Here is a 20,374-nt window from a genome sequence, read left to right as displayed (position 1 = left end):
TTCCACAAGATATTCTGGGTTAGCAGTTTCTGCTTGCAGTGCCGGGGGCTGGGAGTTAGTCTATGCTCTCCCGCATCAGGCAGTGTGTCGGTCACCCGCCATGGGTGAGGTCCTTCCGCGGCCCCCGGCGGCGCTGGCAGGGGCGCTCCGGCATCAAGATGGCGGCGGCGGCCGAGCTTGGGGCGCTGGGGCGGCGCTGGCTGTGCTGGCTCCTGGGGCTGCAGGCGGTGAGAGCCGATCCGGCGCGTTCGCGCTCGGGGCTGAGCGCGGCTGCAGCTCCTGAGAGAGGGAGCGGCTGTGAGGGCGGGGAAGGCGGCATAAGACGTGTCCCGGGGCGGAGGCGCGGACGTCTCCTCCCGCTCCTGCGGCCGTAGCCGCCTCTTTTGCTTTCCATGTAGGAAACTGGTCTCTATTTCTGCCCTCTTCCTAAAATAGTTTGTATTGGTGCTGCCTTTTTTTAAACACAGTAAATTATTTGGTGTGAAAACGAAGCAACAGTGTAACACAGATTTGGAGCCAAAGCTTTGAAGGAGACAACGCTAATGAAATGAGGAGCATCACTTGCTAAGTGCCTGAACTGATTTTGTTCTCATCGGAATTTGCTTTCTGGAGTGTGAGGGTTTTTTTCTAGTCCCAGTCAGAGATACTTATTATGATTAGTGATTTATTTTTTCAGGAAAATATGATAGTTAAGATACTAAAAATTGATTTAAAATATTAGGGATAGAGACTTTCTTCTCTTTATTTTTCCCTTTACCTCTCTGTACTTTTATTCTCAAGGTATTTTGAGCTTGCTATATAACCAAAACCGCTTGAATGAGGAATTATCATGTTACGGAGCCTATACTTGTTTTCATACACTGTTAGTGTTTTGGTTGGTTCTTTCTCACACACACAGCCCAAAAAAAAATCCACAGGAGAGCATTGGCCTTACGTCCATGGATTGTTTAGGGATCTGCTGGGCAAAGGTGTCAGGAGAGAGGCTGCTGGAATCACCATCCCTGGCAGTGTTCAAAAGGCACATGGATGTGGCATTGGGACAAGGTTTGGGGCTGAACACTGTAGTGCTGGGTTAATGATTGGACTCAATGATAATCTTGGAGGTCTTTTCCAACCTTAGTGATTCTTTGAGAAAAACCCAAATATCATTTAAGTGTTGCGATTGGTTGCATTATTTTTGCTGCCCATTAAAAGCAGAACTGGTGTTTTACATAGAAGCCATATAATTGAATGGCCTGTTGTAAAGTATTGCTGATAAATCATAATTGCAGGTTTTAATCTGCACTTCTACTTAGTAGTATGTGTAATTTTCCTGTAATATCAATGCAAACACGAAATTAAAATCCTACCTGTATGTCTTGTTGAGCACTTTGGTTAATTTCATCACTTCCTAGTTGTATTTTTCTTGAGCTTAGCTGTTGCATTACTTTCCAGGAGTGTTTTCAATGATCTGAAACTTTCTGAAATTCTTTTTGAAGAGGAGGCTTTGGAAAGCTGTGACCATGTGCATTTCAGCTGATTAACTTCAAGTTAAGAAGGAAACCTTTGGGTTTCCTTCTTAACTTGGAAGTTAGCACTACAAAAGCAGTAGAGCTATCAGAAGTGTATATAAGTTAATTTTGGCAGTTCTGATACCTTGAAATGTCCATATGATGAGTGTCTGGAATTCCCTGGTAGGTTAAGACCCTCCTTCTCAATAGGGTGGTGTTTTGAACCCTTGAGCTGGTCATTTAGGCATTACTGTAAAACAGTCTCAAGAGACTAACTAGTTCCTTCTAATCATTACAGCATTTAAAGCCATCTTTAAAAAAATTATTAATTCTAAGTGTAACATTGTATTGACTTTCAGGTAAGTGTTTATGGAGCACAGTTGTCATCAGAAGCTTGCAGAGAGCTGGGCTTCTCCAGTAACTTGCTGTGCAGTTCTTGCAACCTTCTTGGGCAGTTCAATCTGAATCAGCTGGATCCGTTCTGCAGGGAGTGCTGCCAGGAAGAAGCTCAGCTGGAAACTAAAAAGGTGAGTTTTGGACCAAATCTCTTGCAGAATAAATTAACATGTCATGTTTATGAAACTTTTCATTTAAAAATACATCAAGACATGGGTTATCAAGAGGAAAATGCAGCAGTTTTTCCTAGCCCAATATACATTTACAGGGTCTGGATTTGCAGACTTGCCATACTTCTGTGAAATTGTCCATGTACCAACAGGGGAATCTTTGGTTCTTTGGCAGCCCTTCTCTGGTGTGACATGACCATATTTGGGAACTAGATCCAGCTTCTTTTAAAAGGAAGATACATGGGATTGGAAGAGGGCAGAAGAGGATAAGTAGAGTGGTGCTTGATGACAGCTCCTGCTTGGTCACTGACCCATAGCACAATGGCCAGGATAACTGAGTTCAGTCCCAGGCACAAAAAGGCTGCTGCAGCTTCCAGATCAGTTCCTGAAGTGGCACAAACCTGATAGAAGCAGGGCTGCTCAGTTCCATCCTGCAGCAGGGAGAACTGCTGGGCATTTTGGGAATGATCCCTCTAAGAGCTCATGCTGTGCTTGAGTCTGTTTAAGGCAAAACCTTTCCTTTATCTATAGTAAATAAATATCTGTGATCCTTAAGGTGTGTTATCAATGAAGAATTTTTAGAGTTCTTGAAAAGAATACATGTTTTCTAATATGTGGTAATTTAGGAGTTCTAGAATGTACTGAAGACAAATTAATAATCAAGAAAGTAGAGGTTTCAAGGATGAGAGGTGCTGAAATTATTTTTAATGGCTAGGAGATAGTGAAATAACTGATATAATGACATTAATGAGGAAATCTAACAGGCTTTTCCTGTCAATTAAATTCAGCCTAATATTTAAAAAAGAAAGTCTGCCTTTTATTTTTAATAAAACCACTGATAACAGTGTTAGGTACAATATATTAAGTATCAAGAAGCATAAGTTTGAGATTGGCAGAGAATTCATAGTTTAATTAGTAGTTTCCTAATATTGACAGACTTTAAGTTGTAAATTTTATGCATTAACAAAGTAATATTTTAATACAATCCTTATAGGACTTGATATGCAAGGCTTTTTCTTTGCTAGATATATGAACCTTATAAAGGAAAGTTTGTCTCTGGGGAAAGCTCCAGTTGTTTTACATGTGTATACACATATATATAAATATATACATATCTATACATATGCAAACACAAAACCTGAAGTTTCAGAATAAAGTCTAAGGAAATGCACTATCAGGGAGTGGCAGAATAGAAAGGGTCTCCAGCATGCTCAGTAACAGTTGTGCTGGCAGCAGCAGCAAGGCTTCTGGTCGTCGTGTAAAGAGAGGATGATTTCATTTGCTCAGGTAATATTCCTAGAGTTTTGCCTCTGTGCATAACATGTAGCACAAGAACTTATGGAGCAGGACAATTTCTGTTGACATTTGATGGGAAATAAGCCAGAGGAACTATCTTGCATTTCTGTCAACATAACTTCTGAGAAAAATGTCTTAACAATTTATCAATAACATACTGAAGGATTTAAGTTAGCTTATACTGTGAACATTGTATTAATAAAATTAATTAATATTATTAATATTAATAAATTTTATTAATTAATATTAATAAAATTAATATTCTGATCAAATAACAGAAATTAAATTAATAGAAAATCTTCTTAATTTCCTGAATCAGACCTAGATTTCATTGTGTGGATAATTACACTTTCTGTGTAAGGATGAGCAAATGCCATTTTGTGGTCAGGACTTCACATTGTAAACATTATTAGTCTGAAAACTTTTTTTATTTTAGGCATGATCAATGAAGTAAAGTAAATAGCACAGAGCTGGACAGGGTTTCAAGGGTATTTGACAAATTCTTTAATAGTGGACCAGATTTCCTTGTATATTCACAGGAAGCAAGAAATTGTATCTTATAAGTTGTTGTTTTTTTAATCTACTTGTGTTTAACCCAGTTTCATTTTCTTGGGGTTGGGCTTTTTAGTAAGTGTGAACAATGTAGATTTTGATTATTACTTTATCTTTCCTTATTTCTGTATATTTCTGAAGAAATGTAATACAAATGATATTTGAGTTTTGGAGATAATATGGTAAGCATTAGCTTAAAGTATGGGATTGATTATGATAGTATTTTCATACATTTTCATATCTGAGTTTGAATGCAGGCTTTCCATGTTGTGTGCATGAATGGAAATATCGGATTGTTCTAACATGATTTCTTATAGCATCATTTCTAATTTTATAATGAACACTGTTTCAGAAAGTGGAAATTTTTTATAGTGGTATTACTTCTTAGCAATGTATATTTCAGCCTTGGCATTTGTTTGGAGGTTTTACTTTTTTTTTTAAACTCATACTCAGTAATTTCTCTTGAAGACTAGCCAGTGGAAAATTGGTGTTTGGAGACTGTTAATACTATCTTAACAGATTGTATTCAGAATCATCCCATTTTGAATTGACTTGTGTTTTAACATAGTGCTGGTTGTAACAGATGTCTGTAATTGAGCTTGAGATTTTACTATTACATAAAAGTTAACAATATAATTTTTAGTAGCTTCTTACTAAACAAGAATTTTCGTGCTAGGTATGCAGTCTGTGAAAACTGCATGCTGCCTTTTGCTATAGTTTTTCATTTTCTCTGGTTTTTTTCTCCTGTTACCACAGAAATCATCTTTCTAATGAAAATTTGATAGTAAATAGTGAATTAATATTGAAAGTTCTTAAAGGCTTTTTTGTCCTACCCTCTTGCTTGTAGAATTTTTCATCTTACTCTGAAACCCTGCATCTCAGTGTAAGATGTTTGACTTTCTGATTAGCAGCCTGACATGTTGCTGAGCTCCAGAGCAGGGGTGCTCTGGGATTTGCTGGAGCTGTGACTCTGTGCTTGAGCATCCTCCAAGCGCAGGAATCGCCCTCCTGCGAGCCACCATCCCAGGGTGAGACGCAGCTTCCCGGAAGGTGGCACAGCACCTTGGATGGCTGTGCCTCAAACAGCCTTGGCAGCTGCTGGAGTTCCAGGACATGCTTCAGGATTTTAATTTTATTGTCTTTGGAGCCATGTGGCAAATATCAGAAATAGGAAAAGCAAGAGTTAGTTTATTGCATGACTTGTGGCTGAGTTCTAAATGAGAATTTAAAATTAAAGGTAATAGCACATCTATCTGAGAATTTTTACAGAATTGCTGCTTTTCATAAATGGTCTGTGAAATATCCTCAGGCCTAAAAATATTTCATGCTGCATAGTATCAGTGCAACCTCAAATGAGATGTTTACAGATCTGAACTGTTTCATAGCCTTGAAAGAAGTGTATTTATTAATCCTGCTCTTGTTATTGGTCCGGTAGTTTGTGAATTGACATTGTGGAAAATAGCTGTGAGATATTCTTGTTACATAGAATTTGTCTTGCTCTGAACTTCTGCTGACACCTGTCCAGTGAAATATTTTAATTACATCATAATTGGACTGTGGGTAAAATGAAAATTGTTTTGGTTATTTTCTCCTCCCCTAGAGATTTTGTATGCAGTCTGACACTAATTCAGAAGCCAGCTTAAACAGTATTGCTTTAGACAGCTGCAAGTTTTAAGCCTCAGTCTGTCAGATGCAGAGTACTGCTGGTGTGTAAAACAGAGAAGGATGAAATGGAGGTGAAGCTAACTGTGCATGAAATTGTAGTAGCAGGAAGATTGTCCATATTTTGCAGTAGCTGAAAATAGCTGCACTCCATCTGCAGCTTCCTATAGGCTGTGTGATCATTTCAGACATAGCTATAAGCATATTCCATTAATTGTATATTATAATCTGAGATTTATCTCAACAATATATGTGTGTCAAAATCCAAATTGATTTTAAAAATCAACTCTGTGATAAAATTTGCAATACATTAAATTTTATAGTTGCACTGTGCAGGATTGCTACAACCCATAAAAGTTATCAATATATCTAAATGGAGCATTGAAAAATATATTTTGCTCACTGATATGTGTTGAACTTCAGCATTTTAAATTTCTACTGTGAAGCATTTGTTGTATTGTGAAGTTAAAGTGTTTGGTGACTTAGAAAACATGACGCCAGGTGTAAAGACTAGGTGCTTCTTCTATTAAAAAAAAAAAGCAACAAAACAAATTGAAAGCTCTTAAAACTCCACCCATTTACATATGTAGAATTCTTAAATGTGTTCTCATGAATTATAAGGAGGAATAAGGTGGTATTTTTGTTCAGACTTGCTTTTTAAAACTCAAAAATAGTTTACAAAACTCACAATAATTGCTGGAAGTAGAATAACCTGAAGCGCTTTTAATGCTTCTGGTTACTCCTGTGTGACCCAATTTACATTCATTTTTCAGGTTTGTTTTTTTTTCTTTTCGTTGCACTAATTAGAGTTCTGTATTCAAATTGCTGTTGACTGCTTTCTTGTTCTGCCAGAGGCTCTTAACGTGAATAGGTCTGCTCTCATTGGAACTTCTGTTTTTAAACTCAATGGTTAAAACCAGAACTGCTTAGAATTCAATGACATCTCAGAGATGTAAAGTAAGTCATATCAATATTACAGAAATTAATAAGAATTGTAGTTTACTTCTAGCTGTTTCTCAAAACCCACATCTTTTTCTGTCTTTTGATGTGTCCTGTAAAATCTCTTCGATACTTTGTAAAAAATCAAATTGTGCTTTTACCTAACTGTAAACTGCAACATTGGTTTTCTAGCAAGTGTGTCTTCAACAACAGTGTGATCCAATGACAGCATATTTTATTTAACATTCAATAATCAGAACTTTGTAATTAAGACTAGTATGTTGTATGATCTCCTTTCAAAGTTTGCTTTTAACTACGTGTCCCATACAGTTCATACAGGAATGATTTTATGGGGTATATTGATAGGGAGGTTAGGGGATCTGATATGACACTGTTCTCTCTAATTGAGAAAGTCTCTTACCAGTACTGTTGCTTCAAAATATTATTCACAACCATTCCTTGTATTAAAAGTGTGCTGCAAGGGATATCCTTCTCAGGAACTTTACCATGTTCCCTCTTTCTCTTCCCTCTGTACATGATGTTATTGGCAATGGAAATTATTGTTGACAAGAAGTAGCCCTAGATAAGGAAAGTGCAGCTAACTAGTCAATGACTAAGACAGAAATTTACTGCCTTTTGTTTGGTTCAGGTTCACCAAGTGTTCATTTCTGTCAGATAAACTAAAATAAAATACATTATCTGTCTGTAATAGGGTAAGCCTTACCCAAGGAACAGCTCTATCTGATCTTATCAGTGAAAAAAAAAAAAGGTTAGGGAAACAATAAATGAATTTGCTAAATGTGAGTTTCAGTTGTTGATGTGCATCTGTGCTGGTCAATGGAATAGCTTTAGCTAATTAAGGCTGACCATCTAGATATAAAGCACTGGCCTTTGACTCTACATTTGTTGAAGAAACTTCAAAAAAGTAAAAGTCTCAAAATTAATGAAATGCGCAAAGTCAAATAAATATCTCATGAGATCTGTTCTCATTGTTTTCTTTGCAACTCTAAGATGCTTTATTTTTAAATAAAAGCACACACTGGAGAGTAAAAGAGATGTTCAGGGATTCTACTTCTAGAGGTAAGTAGGTGCTTGGATAGAATCAGATGGTGTAGTCCAGAATTGAAACCTGACCTGTTAACTTCCTATCTGTTCTCTTTGGCTTGCATCATTCTGACTAGGTCCAAGTGAGAGCCTGTACATAGGAGCCCTTTTTCTGCCACCCTTCTCTATTCCACTCAAACTGGTTCTTCACACCCCCTTATCCAAGTGACAGCTCCAGAGATCTAAAGTTGGTGGTTGCTCAGCTTCTCCATTTTCTCTCTCAAGCTTATGCCAGATCTCTTGCTCACATGAACTTACTCCAAACATTGCAGAGACCAAAGTTAATAAAAACAGGCTGCCAGGAGCAGAAGCTGGTTTGGAACTTTACAGTGGTTACTGGATTTAAACAGCACAAATGTTTATAGAATCCTGCAAGGAGGGTATCATTTAACACCAAAAGTAGTGGTGGATGACACATTTCCTAAATGCTGAAGAATGGAATAGTAATGCACAACTACATTTTGTATGCACAGAATAAAAAGTCTCCTTTGAGTCTTCTACTCAAAGCAAAACTCAAAGTTCTGAGGATCTCATATAATGCAGATTATACAGTCTTCCTTAGTAAATTCCTCAGTACTTAAACACCATCATTGTGACTTTTTTTCACCCTTGCACTCAGTTGGAATTTCCTTCCCCACAAATAAATGAGAGCTTAGATTCTGCTCAGCTTTGTTCAGAGCAATTTGCCTGTAATACATATCACTAATCACAGGAGTAGCACTGATTCACATAACTGGGTTTTGACTGTTAGACTGTTTCCACACTCTTATTTAGTTAGGCATCTCCCTTCACAGGATAATGAGCTGTCAGTGCTAGAAGTTGCTTTGATGCTAAATTTACTGATGACATCAGTTCAGAATGATGTGTGTGGCAATGACTTTCTTGGCTTGCTGTATTATAGAGCAGTAATTCATAATGTTCCTGGCAGTGAGGCTTTCTGACTGCTCCCTGTTAACCCACAGATTCTTACTCATGTTCTGCCTCCAGGAAAAGGAAAGAGAAGAGGGATTTTGAAAATCTTGAGCTGTCCATATAAGTGCATTCTCTCCCATAGAAAAGATTTTATAATTTGTATCTCAGTGTATATTCTTTTGAAGGTTTCTAGTTTAGAAGACTAGTTTTCCAGTTAAAGTCACAAATTAACTGCTAGTTAGAAGAGTTTAGAAAAAAAGCAAAATAAGTGTTCAATAAAATCAATTTTTGTTGTAAATTTCTAGGAAGAACAAATACTAATTAACCTGGTTTGCTTTCTGTGTGTTTGGATGGAACACAGTAAAAATTAAGCTGCATGTTTTTATTAGAGATAATTTACCCTATTTTTCAACAGTACCATTTTGCATATACTAAGGAATTTTGGCCATTAAGAATAATAACATCCATATTTTTCCTGAAATTTTTGGAAGTCAATAGGAGATGAGGAGCTGTCTTCTGCAGGCCTGCTTATATCATAATATGAAATTAGAATTGCAGTGAATTTCATACAAACAGTGTTTACATTGGAAAGGGAGTTGTTACTAAAGATTTAATGGCAAAGAAATCTTTGTACCTGAGACAAGTGAAAATTTTAGAGGTTTAGCTGTAGTCGTAAGTTTGCTTTTCTGCTCATTCTCAAAACGTAACTATATTTTTGAAACTGTTTGATATTAGGAGAGGACAGTATGCACATATTGGAGAGAATCCAGGTACCTTAAAGTAGCTATTGCCCCTTTTGTGGCTGTACCTTAACAGCCTGTTTCATTTCATGTTTTAAGATGTGCTGGTACTGTCAGCTGATTACAAACAGCTGTACAAATCCACCCTGAATAACACTTTGTAACCTGTGTCAGGCAGGGTCACCTCGAATTAATAATTAGAAGAAAGCAGTGTGCAAAATATAAATAACATAGAAGTAAAATGGGGTCTAAATTGCTGTATTTTATTTAACTTTTTTGCCATCTTTGATCTAACAGAATTTTATTACAATCAAGGTGTAATCTCTGTTCAATACCTCTTTTTGCAGTTCAGTTTGGTCTGAATTCCTGTTTGGGTGTAAACATTAATAGTTATGTAGCAGGAATGTCATTTTTCTTCTGGAGTCTTCACCATGAGTAACTGTGATGTCAATACCATATCAATGTATAAATGAAGCACTGCTGGAATTGTGTCTTCCAGAATTCTTTTCCTAATAGCGGGTGAAAAGTTTTCTTTCACTTAAGTTATAGTTCCTTATTTTTACAATGCCTATTTTTAGCTAGCACAATCCTCATGCAAAAAGGTTTTATTTTGATAAAATTAGCATTCTCCTTCATAATTAAAGCAGAAATGACCAATAATGTGGTTTGTCTCTTTTCATTTGTGAAGAACCATCCTGATTGCATCAGTATGGACTGTTACAAGCGTTTCAGATGCTTTCCAACAACTTTTGAAATAAACTGAACTCAAGTTGATGCTTTGGAAAAGATGAGGGAAAAATTTAGATATTGTCACAGTAACTTTAGAAAACATGCTATTAGAATGTTATAAAAAAAAGCTAAGTTCTTTTTATAGATGCAGACATGAATCAGGACTTGTTTTGGATTTAAACATGGACACCAGTAATAGTTTAGAGTGTCTTCATTTCGTTGCTTCTAGTACTAAACTCACTTTCATGAGCACTAAAACAAATGAAGCATTACTTTAAAATGAACTAGCTCATGAGTTAAGCATTGTGTAATGAACTGACTCGAGATGTTTGTGTGTCTCCATGTGATACATGTCATTCTGATTAATACTTGAACACAGAGACTGCCTTCACAAGGAAGTTTGGAGAACATCTGCTTTGGACACAATGAGATGGTAGATACTAACAATTAGGCTTTTGTGGTGGGCCAAGTGATGCAAATAAACCTGGGTTTTTGCAAAAGACACCTTTGTTTAGAGTTATAAATGAAGCCAGTTGATTTTTCTTTTTTTCTGGTCTAGCCATCGAGAAAGCAGCTGTTATTCCCAGCATGAATCTAAACCTTTTTGTCTGAGAACATTTGGGTTTCAATTATGGCAGAATTACAAGCTCAAAATTTAGACATCAATGATTGAGCTGTTTTCTTTGTTAAATTTCTATAAGATATTGGCCTGGAATTACAAACTGGGAGTAGTGAGGTGTTACAAAATGTGTTGCATATTTTAGATTTCTACAGTGATTTTGTTCCATAAAAATTCGTGTTTGGAAGGAAAACGACTAGGAACAATTTGCAGTAATAAGAATTCAAAAATATTCATTTTACTGTTGTGCTAAATTTGAGTGTACCTAGCTTGTGATAGACTTATATAAAATAGTTAATTAACTAGATAGAAGGCTATTTATTCCTTTGTCTACTTCTTTATACTGACTTCTCAATAAGAAAAATGCAGATAGCTCAGAGAATCAGAGAAAGGTCAGAATCAGAGAAATCAGAATAAATGTTCAGTGGATTAGTGAGTATGCAAAGGAGTATCTAAATCTAGGATTGCTGATAGAACTGTTGAATTTTTTTAAAAAAAAAGAGACAAGGTAAGTGAAGTTTATGAACCCTGTGCCATGTTTTCTCCATCTTTGTAACTACTTCATGTTTTAATTCCAGAGAAATTTTAATTATGCAAGCTAGTATCTGAGCTGTTTATCACTGCTTTTTCAAATTAAAACCTTGAGTTGGGTGGTGAAAAAGCTTTTTAAAAGTCTAGTATTTATGTTCTCTTGAGTATTGTTTCATAGTATTTCTGGGTTTTAACAGTCAAATCTTAGGTTTTTATCTTAAATACAATGTTTAGTTGAAAATTTATCTGTAGCTAGGCAGATTTCTGAGATGCTGTTCTGAACATAATGCAGTGTAACATTTTCTTTTCAAGTTCCCATGGAAGTAATGATCATTGATTAGTTCATGCCAAGAGAGAATTTGTCATTTCCCTGCAAATTATTAGAGTATTTGTTGTGTTCTAATTCATAATATTTAAGCAAATACTGAGTTGGCCCTGAATCAGAATTTGAATATTGAGAAATGAACACGTATTTTTAGCTGCCCTATAATGCCTCCATGTGATAGGTGACAGAATGTTAATAAAATTGTCTTGGAGATTTCTGTTTTATCATGTGTGGTTTGCTTTTTCAGATGGGTTCATGAAAGTTAGTTTTAATTACTTGTGCTCACAGTTCATAGTTTAAGTGAAACATGAATTTAGGTAATTTCAGTAAGGTTATATTTTCTGTACTCAGACTTGCACATTTGTTATGAAAACACTGTCTAAAAGAACATGAAAGCAGAGGTCTTAATTGTCTATGAAAGGTAATGAATTAAATTAAAAAATTTAAAATTAAACTAACTCTGTCTGCTAATTTATAACAGTGGGGTTTAAGGCTTGGAAGGATGTGATTTGGTATACAGTATTATATATCTATAGTATATATACTATGTGTAATATTAAAATGCCTTACTTTGGAGTACGAAGTTCTATTTTAGTAGCTGGAAAATATATTGTCAATTTATTTAAGATCTGTCAAACTATAGAATCATTTGCATGTTGCAAAAAGAACCATCAAATAGTCTACAAATATGACAGCATGCAAGATAATTAGGTGAACCATTTTTATACATATTATATAAAATTTAACTTGTATTTTAAGGCGACTGACTGTGAGTATCTTGCATAGCAGACAGAAGTGACTGACATCCAAGTGCAAGCATCAGAGTTAGCCCAGCCTGTACATAGTGCTTCACCTAAGGCCCGTTCATGTGATCTGTCCTCTTTCTGCAAACACAATGAAATAAAATCTACCAGTAGCCCTAATGGGAAATTTAAAATTACTGCCTTCTCTTTATTATAAATATTTCACTGTCCAAGTTAGGTTTAAAGTGGAAACTAAAATTTCATTTAATGAGATTTTGTTAGTATCTTAAAAAGGAAGGAATAGTTTTCCTATTACTGACCCATAATTCCTGTTGTCACATGTCCAGTTGCATTTTTTAAAGGCAACTTTGCTTACATCAACAGTATATCTCAAATGATCTTTTTTTGTTGTTTTTACATTTTTAGTATAATGAATTAAAATTATCATGTATCCTGAGTGAACAGTCAGTTGTTGCATAATCAGAGACAGGTCTGGAACTGTGATTCTGTCTAGGATCAGGATCTTACTTGTAATTAGAATCAATAGAGTAGCATATTGTCACCTCAGAGAAAAATAGTTCAACAGATAGCACACTATAAATAAACTAGTAATTTAGATTATTTTGTCATTAACAGCTTCTGTTTATTATTACAGCTTTATGCAGGAGCTGTCCTAGAAGTATGTGGATGAAAACTGGGAAGGTTCCCTCAAGTCCAGGGTAAGTAAAGCCACTAGTATTCCTTCAAATATGAAATACTGTCACAGCTGAATGACAAAAGGTACTTTTAAGTACATTACAAGTAGTCATAAATTCAGTATATTATATCAGTAAAGTTGCATTGACCTGAAACTCATAGAACCGGTCTCCAGTAATTGATAAATGAAATTATAGTGTGCACTTATGGAACGATTTTATTTTCACAGATCCTGCCATATAATTGTTTTATCAGTGGATAATGACAGTCAACTAACAGGAGTGGAATACAGTAGAGCAAAAGGAAAGTCAGTACCATCAGTGTCTGGTGGGAGGAAGCTGCAGGAAAAGAATATGTGAGAAATTTCAAACTGGACTTTTCTTATAAATTAGGGAGGAGCTTAGGTAATAGCAGTACTATGTTTATTTTGGGGTTTTTTTCCTGTAATGAGGACCCTAATACCATACTCCCTAATGCTGTACCTTTGGACATAGTTGGACATAAGTACTAATCTAACTTTAGAATTTAAAATTGCACAAACAGCATGTCTCCATCTACTGTGGGAAGTATTAATACCTGTTTGAAAGTGGCTGACAAAGTGGGGAAAAAAGGGTTTTAAAACAGGTTACAATTTACATAAGTTGTACCGCATTATATCCTTTCCTGACACCTCTGCCCCCACAGCTGAATTGAATGACAAAGCCAGAGCTCTTTTCTCTTTTCCACTGTATAAAATGGCCAAATGAGAATTCTTTAAATGACTTGTCGTACTTGAGGGGCGTGAGGAGATAACTTCGTCAGACAGGTGTGAACAGCTCTGACTTCTGGTCTGGGGTTTATTCCACCAGAACATGGTGTCATGGACTGAGCTCAGGGTTCACCTTACAGAAGTCACAGTGGAAAATGCCTCTCCTGCTTATCCACAGACAGTTTAGGGAAAGGTTTGTTTCTCTGTGGTGGGTAATTCCTAAAGTTGCTACAGAGAGAAGCAAAGGGGGAGATAGCTTGAATGGGATTTAGTATTAAACACCAAACTAAATAATGGTGTATAGATGATGTGCAGAACCATAAGAAGCAATGTTGATGTCAGGGTATAGAGGGGAAGGTGTTGGAGCAATGTGAAGGTGGAACATATGCACCACATCCCATGATAAGCAAGCAGTCGTATGTCCCTAAATGTGCACTGTAGCTGACTTCCTGACCTCATCATTTCAAAGGCTGCTAATTCAACTCAAGGACTGATTTTGTGGAAAGAAAAAAAACCAGCATTTGATGGGGGCATCCGTGTTTTTAACACATGTCAGTATTTGAGTTTCTCATTTTAGCTTCCGAAATTCAGAATATACAGATTATTTGTACATTGAGTGTATCTCTTTGTTGCATTGCAAATTCAAGTGAGTGATGCACAAAGTCACTATGATCAGCATTAGAAATAAATATGCCATAACAGAAACTAATTTTGTTCCAGCTGTCTAAAATTGCAGGAAAAGCATTCTGTAGTGCTTCAGCTTTCAGAAGATTTAGACATTTGACATTGATACAAGTGTGTAATAGCCACTTTTAATGTGGCAGAATGTAATGCTGCCTATGGAATACTTTCTGCTTCCACCTAATGCTGTTTCTACTTTATGTGAGCTTGTTCAGTCCAACACTGCAGCCAGAGAACAGCCTCTCATGTCCAAATAAGCTTTCATCACTCAAGTAACAAATCCTCACACCTGTTACAAGCTTGAAGTGCTGTAACCTGAGGTTCCTCCCAAAGGCAATTTTTTATTACAGTCAAGTTCCAGAGTTCAGATTTGCTTCAGAAACTTTATCCATTTTACTACTCTCTTACCATTTTGCAGTAGTCACCCACTGTACAGACTGCTTCTTACAACCTTCTTTTCATATAAAGCTCTAGAGACTGATTTCAGCTTTAGATTTAAGTTGAAGAAAAATGTGGAAAAATTCCTCCAGAAACACTTCAACAGGTTATGGACTTAACAAACAATAAGAAATATCTTTGCTGCTTTTTTGCATGTTACTTTTGATGACAACCAAGACAACATGTCACAAGGGCATGGGCAACACTGAAGTTGAAAATACATTTTTGATTTTAAATCAGAATCAAACTGCAGTATGTGAGCAAGTACTGGTTATTTTGTCCTATTTGAAGTTTATACACAGCTTTCAATGACATCAGTGCATAGTCTGTAGAAAGAATAAAGACAATTTGAATGATACAACTCATTTTCTTCAGGGGCTTGGTACATCTGGCAGCTCCATGGGCCGTTGGTATTTTTTTAACTTGTTTATATTGTGTAGTAGTTGGTGCAGCAAGCAGTGTGTATGATTTTTATCTGTACTGGGAACTCAGTGAAAGAGGGAAGAAAGTAAGTGCCACTCTGTATAACCATGCTGGGAAAGTGTTAAGGTAACTGTCTGCAGTAAAGTGAAGATAGGAATAAAGATGCCAGGGGATATCTGTGCAATTACTGAGGAAAGCACTACACTTTGTCAAGCAGTATGAAACATTAGTCCTGAGGTTACACTCATCTCCATGCGCCAGCTGGATGCACTGCAATTTGTGAGAGATTCATTGTTGTCTAACCTTGGAAAAGCAGCTTTAAACATGCAGCTGGCACCCTTGTAGGAGTCAGTCTGTACTGACAGGGTTCACCTTTGGTGAGATGCTACTGACATGCTACAGGAGCAACCTGAATCCACCTAATCTCAATATAGACAGTAAATTCAGCTTTTAGCAGGTGAAAAGGAAGAATGAGAACTGTTATTTTCTAAATAAATTTTAAATATTTCTAGAACTCAGACATTCATTAGGGTGAAGTCTTAGGAAGTAGGGGATTATGCTCACACTTTGTCCTGAAATACTTCGTATTGTCTTTACAGAGTTAAGGTTAATGCAAGGCCTGGGTTGTGCTGTAGGGATGTGGGGCCTGTGCTGCTGTTAGTACCTGCTGACAGGTGCTGCAGGTGGGAGTGGTGCAGCAGCAGCCCACCTCAGACCTGCCTTCTCTCCATGTAGCTGCCTGACAGCCCATAGAGCCTTGACACCGACTCCCTTCAGGAATGTCAAGAGGAACTACGAGCTTCTCTTCCCGTTTTCTAGCTTTGTTTTGTTGCTGGTTTTCAACACATAATCTCAGAGATCTCTGCAAGACAAGATTGACCATCTTGTTCACCAGAATAACACCTCTCCCCACAGCTTCCTGCGTGCCCTGGCCCCTGCAGAGCTGCAGTGTGGGGAGTGTGCTGATGAGATGGTGTCACATTCAGCCTCCCTCACAAGGCTGATCCTCAGCCAGATTCTGATCGCTCCAACGCTTTTCCTCACATTTGCGTAGCAGCAGCATATGGGCCGGTCTGCTGAAGGCTGTCAGTTGTGCCTGCAGATAAACTGCCTTACGCAGTTGCACTAGTGTTCAAGGAAAATCCAAGCAGACAGAATTCCTGTTTGGATTACTAGCAAAAAGAGGTGTTCCTTTGGAATAATAAGTTTAGTATTATTAATTTTGTGAAGGTACTAGGATTTTAACATTAAAATATCTTTTAAAGCATAATTTAAAAAAATTAATTTGGGGAATACTAATTTTGCATAAATCTACTTTATGGAAGTAGAGAAGAATTTGATTTTCTTTCTTTTCTCCAAACTGTAGCTTTTGTCAGGAGTGATAAGCCAAAACTCTTCAGGGGGCTGCAGATCAAGGTAAGTATAGCCTAATTTTTTTGTTTGCGATGTCAAGAAGAACAATGTTTGGTGGAGACAGTCCTGTGGATTGTTCCCTATTTGCTGATCAAGTAATCCTTTAGTAGAGGACATATATTTGCATTGCCAGTGTGAATCTTTATGAATTCCTGTTAGTAATGTTGATAGTAATGTCTGATTTGTTAACTGCTCAGTAACTGTTTGGTGCTAATTCTTTGGTGGTGGTGAGGTTCTGGTTTATTTTATTGTTGTTTGGTTGGTTTTAATCCAAGAAAAAATTATTACTATAGTAGATTGGAAAACAATCTGAGGAATGTTTATATTCTGTTCTTACTTTATAGATATCTTGGATTTACTCAAGCTATTCTATCATAGTTTCTCTTGTTTTGTTCTCCCCTAGTTTTCTTACGGAGCTGCCATTTCCATACATTCAGTGATTGTTGGATTTTTCTTCTCACCCTCAGAATTCCCTTGTGTTTTACTGTGCTGGTTTTTCTCTATATACTTCAGACACCCAGCTTTATAAAAATGCATATACTGAATGGTGTTTCTTATGACTTGCATATATGCAAAGTTGCATAGGCTGCACTGCCTTAAGCTCCAACAATTCTTTGGTTTCAAGATCTAATCTAAGGCTTCACCTTCCTCTTAAAATCCTGTGTGAACTTCAGGTGTACTTCAAAGATACACATCTTGATTCTCACATCTTGTGCCTGCCATCTCCGTTGCCCAAATGGCACCATCTGGAATCACTTCATAGCTATGCATGGCTGCAATAAGTGATTTGTCCTCTCAGCAGCAGATTCTATGTAAAACAGATTTCGTCTGTCTGTCTCACGCATTCATGTCTCCGTGTCCTCCAGTTTCTTTCAAAAGCTTTCTCTCCTTCCGTATGTCTGTTTCTTTTTTTTTTTTTTTAAACTTTGTAGATTTACTGAACATCAAAGCAGTCTAGACTACAACTGGTATCAAGTATTACCAGAAAAAAAATATGTGCAAATGAATCTATTTAACAGGACTTTTGGAAAACTCTATGGTGGTGCCACTAGCTTCATTAAGTAAAACCAACTAGGTTAGCTCAGCTGAGCAAAGTGGAATACTCCTGGGGAAATCTTTCCATAAACTTAAATGGTCAGATCTTTCTGACACTGTTAAAAGCATTTATTTGTATTACTTAATTTGGAACTTAGTGAGTTTGAGAAGCACTGAAGAATTATGTTACCAGCAAAGCATAGTAGGCACAGATACAACACAGCAAGAAAGAATGTGATTACATTAGAAATTGATAGTAGAACTTTGACCTGTTAAAGTGACTCAGAATTTCTAAAATGCTAAAAGGCTGTTGATCATATAAGAAAAATCATTCATCATCAAAAATCCAGCTTTAGCAACTTAAAACAGTTGGAGTAAATACCCTCCTTCAAAGTCAGGCCAATGGTCGTGCCCCTCTGTACAGCCATTGACTGCTGTGGTGCACCAAGGAGAACAAGGAGAGGTTTCTGACACCCACCTCCACCCCCCTTCATTTGACTTGTTCCTCCACTTTCTGACATTAAATGCAAGTCAGAAGCCTGAACTGATTTAAATCATTTGAGAGCAGGCGCAGTGTTAGTATGGAGGATGCATTTGCCAACCAAGGTAACTGACTCTTCTTCTTTGCCCCCAGTATGTGCGTGGTTCTGACCCTGTACTAAAGCTGCTGGACGACAGTGGGAACATTGCAGAAGAACTGAGCATCCTCAAGTGGAACACAGACAGTGTGGAAGAATTTCTAAGTGAAAAATTAGAACGTCTATAAATCATTGCTTTCTGTCCTCTTTCCTTTTCATATCTTGTCATGGTAATCTTCTCAGATGAAGTGCACTACGATTGAAGAAACATTCCAGCATCTGTATTAGTTTTAAAATATCTGTTGTGCTGTACTACATCTTGTAATTAGAAGGGAAGCTTCAGCACACATATCTGACAAGTTGACAAACAATAGCTTGTCTTAACATTATTATTTTGGCTCATAATGCATTTATCACTAAGAATGCTTTGTTTCAAAGTTAATTATGCAAATCTCAGTTTGTTATAATCAGGTCTGTTTTTACAAATGCTCTTAAAACTGAAGAGCTTCAAATAATAGAAATTATTACCATGCTTTTTGTCTGCTGCTCTTTCTTAAGGAAGTTAGAACCAAATGCAGTCTATCTCCCAAAGAAACTTGGCTACTAATGCCCTTTTTTTTTTTGTATTTGAATTGTCCTTTTATAGAAGCCTTGTTTACAGTGAGTACCTAATTCACAGGTTTGAAAGCCGATGGAGGAGCTCATGCTCTGATACTGTGAAACATTTATTAAGTACACTTTAGTGAAGACTACATAGAAAACCTCTGAGGTGTATGAAGTCAGATGTCAGGTGTGCTTTACATCAAGTGTTTTGCTTCAGAAAACATGAGCTATAACTCTTGAAAAAGCTTTCCTTCCAACTTTCAGAAGGTCATTGGAAGTTCACTTATGAAATTAATTTAGAAACTGTTCCTTTAAAATGTGTGTTTTTCTTTCTCAGTTGAAATTTATGTGAACAGGGAATATAGACAGTATGTATGGTAATGAGTCAAATCCATTAAGACTTGTTGGGGTTTTTTCCACTTAGCGTCAATAAATATGGTAATCAAGAATAATGTGGTTTTTTTTTTAAAGTCTCGTTAGCAAATAAATGTTTGCTGTAATTACTTCATGCTCACCAGATTTGGGCTGGATGGGTGTTATGCTATGACCTGAAGTGGTACACAGTTTTTGTCTTCATATATAATTTTATATCAAAAAATTTTTCAATAATTTACAGACTTTATTCCCAGCTTTTGAGCTGAAATCATCAGATTCATAGCAGAACAATAAACCTGGGACTGAGATAATACTGAACTATCAGAAGTAATACCATAAGGGTATTCTTCAGGCATAGCATTTGGAGTTTTTATTCCCAAAATATTCTTATAAACTCATAGAGATTGTGTGCAGCTGACTCCTATTCTTGTGAATATGCTCCTGATCTTCCAGGTGACTCAGTGTGAGACAGCTACAATAGAGGTCACCACTGTCTTGGAGAAACATGATCTGTACATAAAAAGCACAAATCTTTGCAGCTTGTGCTGACTTACCAGAGTCAAACATGGATTTGTTCTTGGGACACATGCTGTGTTAGTCAGCAGATGAGCTACAGCCAAAACATGTGGCATGACAACCCTGTAACCTGGTAGTAAAAATATGCTGCCATCCACTGGTCTTTTAATATACTGACTATATCCAATACGTGCCATTCCTGCGTTTGCCAACAGTTTCTGTATTGATGACTTACCACATTGTTTTAGCAGAATATTTTTAACCTTGTTCTTCTCTCCAGCTTTAGGTACTCTTTACCATTCCTCAGTGAGATTGTTTGTTTCATTTGATATCTATCAAATACTTCTCTGTGCTTTCCTCATTTCTTTCCACTTCCCTCCTTAACATGACAGCCAGTGGTTTTCTGACCTTCAGCCTCCCTTTTATTTCCATGTCTTCCTACTGCCAACCCAGTACTTAACAGGTTTTGTCTTCCTACACCATATCTTTCACAACTGCTCTTGCTTGTCTTTCAGAGAAGCAAGGAACTCATTCTCGTACCAGGAGATGACCTTCCCAGACTGGAGAAGGATGACAGGCCAAAGAATTTTTCCTCCAGCATAACTGAGTTTTACAACAGAGTCCCAGTGCTGTTTCTGCAATTTCTGACTTTTTCCAGTA

At 36.8% G+C, this 20,374-nt stretch overlaps 1 protein-coding gene across 1 annotated transcript; it reads left to right on the top strand.

The window, feature by feature from the left end:
• Positions 1-79: 79 nt before the first annotated feature.
• Positions 80-19,275, top strand: SELENOF (selenoprotein F). Its single transcript, XM_009088566.4, has 5 exons — positions 80-227; positions 1,850-2,017; positions 12,864-12,927; positions 16,561-16,610; positions 18,277-19,275. Exons 1-5 carry the CDS (start codon positions 159-161, stop codon positions 18,406-18,408), a joined length of 483 nt encoding a protein of 160 aa, XP_009086814.2. The 5' UTR covers positions 80-158; the 3' UTR covers positions 18,409-19,275.
• Positions 19,276-20,374: the final 1,099 nt, after the last annotated feature.

Source organism: Serinus canaria, chromosome 8 (genome assembly GCF_022539315.1).
Source record: "Serinus canaria isolate serCan28SL12 chromosome 8, serCan2020, whole genome shotgun sequence".
NCBI lineage: Eukaryota > Metazoa > Chordata > Aves > Passeriformes > Fringillidae > Serinus > Serinus canaria.
This window is presented reverse-complemented; position numbering and strand designations above follow the sequence as displayed.